Raw genomic sequence first — 2,247 nt, forward strand, 5'->3', positions numbered from 1 at the left:
AAACCGAGGCGCGCTGGAGGGCACCGTGTCCGGTTTGGCGCCACGCGAGGAAGGGGGTTTTGGGGCAGCTCTTGGACGTGTTCGCGATGATGATGGTCGTGGACCGTCTGCTGGCGCTGCAGAGCCCTTCGTTGGTACCTATGGATGGGCTCGAGCATCTCAGGACACGAAAAGTTCTCGACCTCGAATGCCCGCACGCTGCCCGAGAAACTGTGTTGCGACACCGTCGGCGCCGGGGCTGCGCAGGCTCTGAGATCGTGGGAAAAGTGTGTCCTGAAGGTTTCGAGCCCCCCGCGGGTACCCATAGGGCGCCTCCAACCTCTAAGGACAAGAAAATATCGCACACTCGACTCACACCGCCGCCCTCTCGTCCCGCCGCCGAACAACCGTCGCGCTCGCGAGCCAACGCAATGATCTCAGCAGCCCAAATTCGCTGCCCCGCCCCGTCGAAGGGTTCCGCAGCCGCGCCGCGCCGCGCGACCCGCCATCGTTGCACTCAGCCCGCGCGCTGCGGCGTGGAAGAAGAAAGAAAACGCTAGCGGCGGCCCCGAGTAGTACGAGGACCTCGCGTTTCGCCTGCCACCCCATCTAGATTTATATCCCCTTGCAAGAACTCGTCACGTGCCTCATTGCAGTGGCGTTGCAGTAGGCGTTGCAGTTCCAGGTCTTTTTTTTGTTTACAACACCGACAGCCGCCCCCGCCCCTCCGGCGCGGGGATCGGCAGCGGGAACGCGTGCTCGCGCCGCCGCTTCGGGTCGAGCCTCATCGCGACGGAGCCGTCCGCGCGCGCCAAGGGCACGGGCGGGATGGGGTCCGTCAGCGTCGGGTTGCACGCCGCGTGGAGCGTGCGCAGCACCAGCCGGCAGTTCGCAGCCTCGCCGTCGTTGTCGTCCGGGTGCGCCACGAGGAGCACGGGCCCGCCGCTCCGCAGCTCCGCGTCGACGCGCGCGACCAACGCGTCCCGCGCTCCGGCGTCGTTCGCCACCGCGCCGTAGGCCAACCCGTACAGCTTCGTGATCTCCGGGTCGTCGACGACGACGGGCTTCGACGCCTCGTCGTCGTCGTCGTCGGACGACGACGACATCGCGCCGTCGGCCCGCGCGCCGGACCGGCGAAACTTGCCCTTGAGCTCGTTGTCGCGGCGCACGCGGGCCCGCGCGGCGGCCTCCTCGCCCTGGCGCCGCAGCCGATAGTGCTTGCGCACGACGCCGACGCTCACGGGCTCCGCCTCCCAGGCGCGCGGCGTCTTCGACGGGTCCTCGAGCGTGCCGAGCGCGTCGACCCAGTCGGGCTCCGGCGACACGGACCGGTGGCGCGGCGTCTTGCGCGGCGTCTTGCGCGGCGTGCGCTTCTTTTTCATCATCGGTTCCGGCTCCGGCTCCGGCTCCGGCTCCGGCTCGGGCGCCGTCGTCGGCGGCGTCGCGCCCGCGAGGCCCGACAGACCCGCGCTCGGCGTGCCGCTCGGCGTGCCGCGCGAGATGACGCCGCCCATGCGGTTCAGCCGGTCGCTGAGCTGGCTGAGCACGGACTGGGGCCGCGACGACGACCGCGACGCCGCCTCGGACTGGGGCCGGGACGTGCTGGCCGTGTCCATGCGCGACTGGGGCCGCGACGCCGTCTCCGACGCCGACGGCGTCCAGGGCACAGTGCGCGACGGCAGATCCGTCGCCGGCGGCTCCTCGTCCGACGACTCCTCCTCGGACCAGGGCACGTAGGGGGCTGTTGTTGTGCTGCCCTCCATACTGAGTCCGACCGTTGACTTCTGGGCGAAAACTGTGAAGGTGCCGTGATGCCGTCGAGCACTCCCGCGCAGTGGGCGGTCCGCCACTGCGAGGAGGAAACTTTCGTAGGCACGAAAGCATTAGGTGGGAATTCCAACGCCACAGGTTGAAGCGATTACGTCGCCGCGAGCTCGCGCCGCAACTCGGAGACGCGCCGCCTCCGCGCCGGCCGGCGACGCCGCGGCGGCGCGTCCTGAACCTTCTCCAGGATCCAGAACGCCATCGTGTGGCGGAAGCCCGCGAGGCCGCCGGCGTTGCAGGGCCCGTGGTCCGCGACGGAAAATCCCAGGAGCACGAAGAGGTCGACCCACTCCTCGCGCGTCCGGAACGCGCCGAGGGGCTCGTGCGCGTGCGCGTTCTCCGCGTCGGCGGCCGTCTCCTGGAGGTCCTCGAGGACGACGACGTAGCGTTTCGACACGCGCCGCGCCTCGCGGAGGAGCTTGATCGTCGCGCCCGCGGCGTGGT

At 69.9% G+C, this 2,247-nt stretch overlaps 1 protein-coding gene across 1 annotated transcript in view; it reads right to left on the bottom strand.

Annotated features, from left to right (window-relative positions):
* Positions 1 to 677: 677 nt before the first annotated feature.
* Positions 678 to 2,247, bottom strand: part of AURANDRAFT_68576 (hypothetical protein) — a gene marked incomplete at both ends in the record, with an annotated part of 2,714 nt that continues 1,144 nt past the window's right edge. The window contains 2 exons of the mRNA XM_009044277.1: positions 678 to 1,763; positions 1,982 to 2,209. Of these exons, the coding sequence (XP_009042525.1) occupies positions 678 to 1,763; positions 1,982 to 2,209 (1,314 nt within the window). The remainder of the gene's footprint in view (positions 1,764 to 1,981; positions 2,210 to 2,247) is intronic.

The sequence above is a fragment of the Aureococcus anophagefferens genome, assembly GCF_000186865.1.
Source record: "Aureococcus anophagefferens unplaced genomic scaffold AURANscaffold_223, whole genome shotgun sequence".
NCBI lineage: Eukaryota > Pelagophyceae > Pelagomonadales > Pelagomonadaceae > Aureococcus > Aureococcus anophagefferens.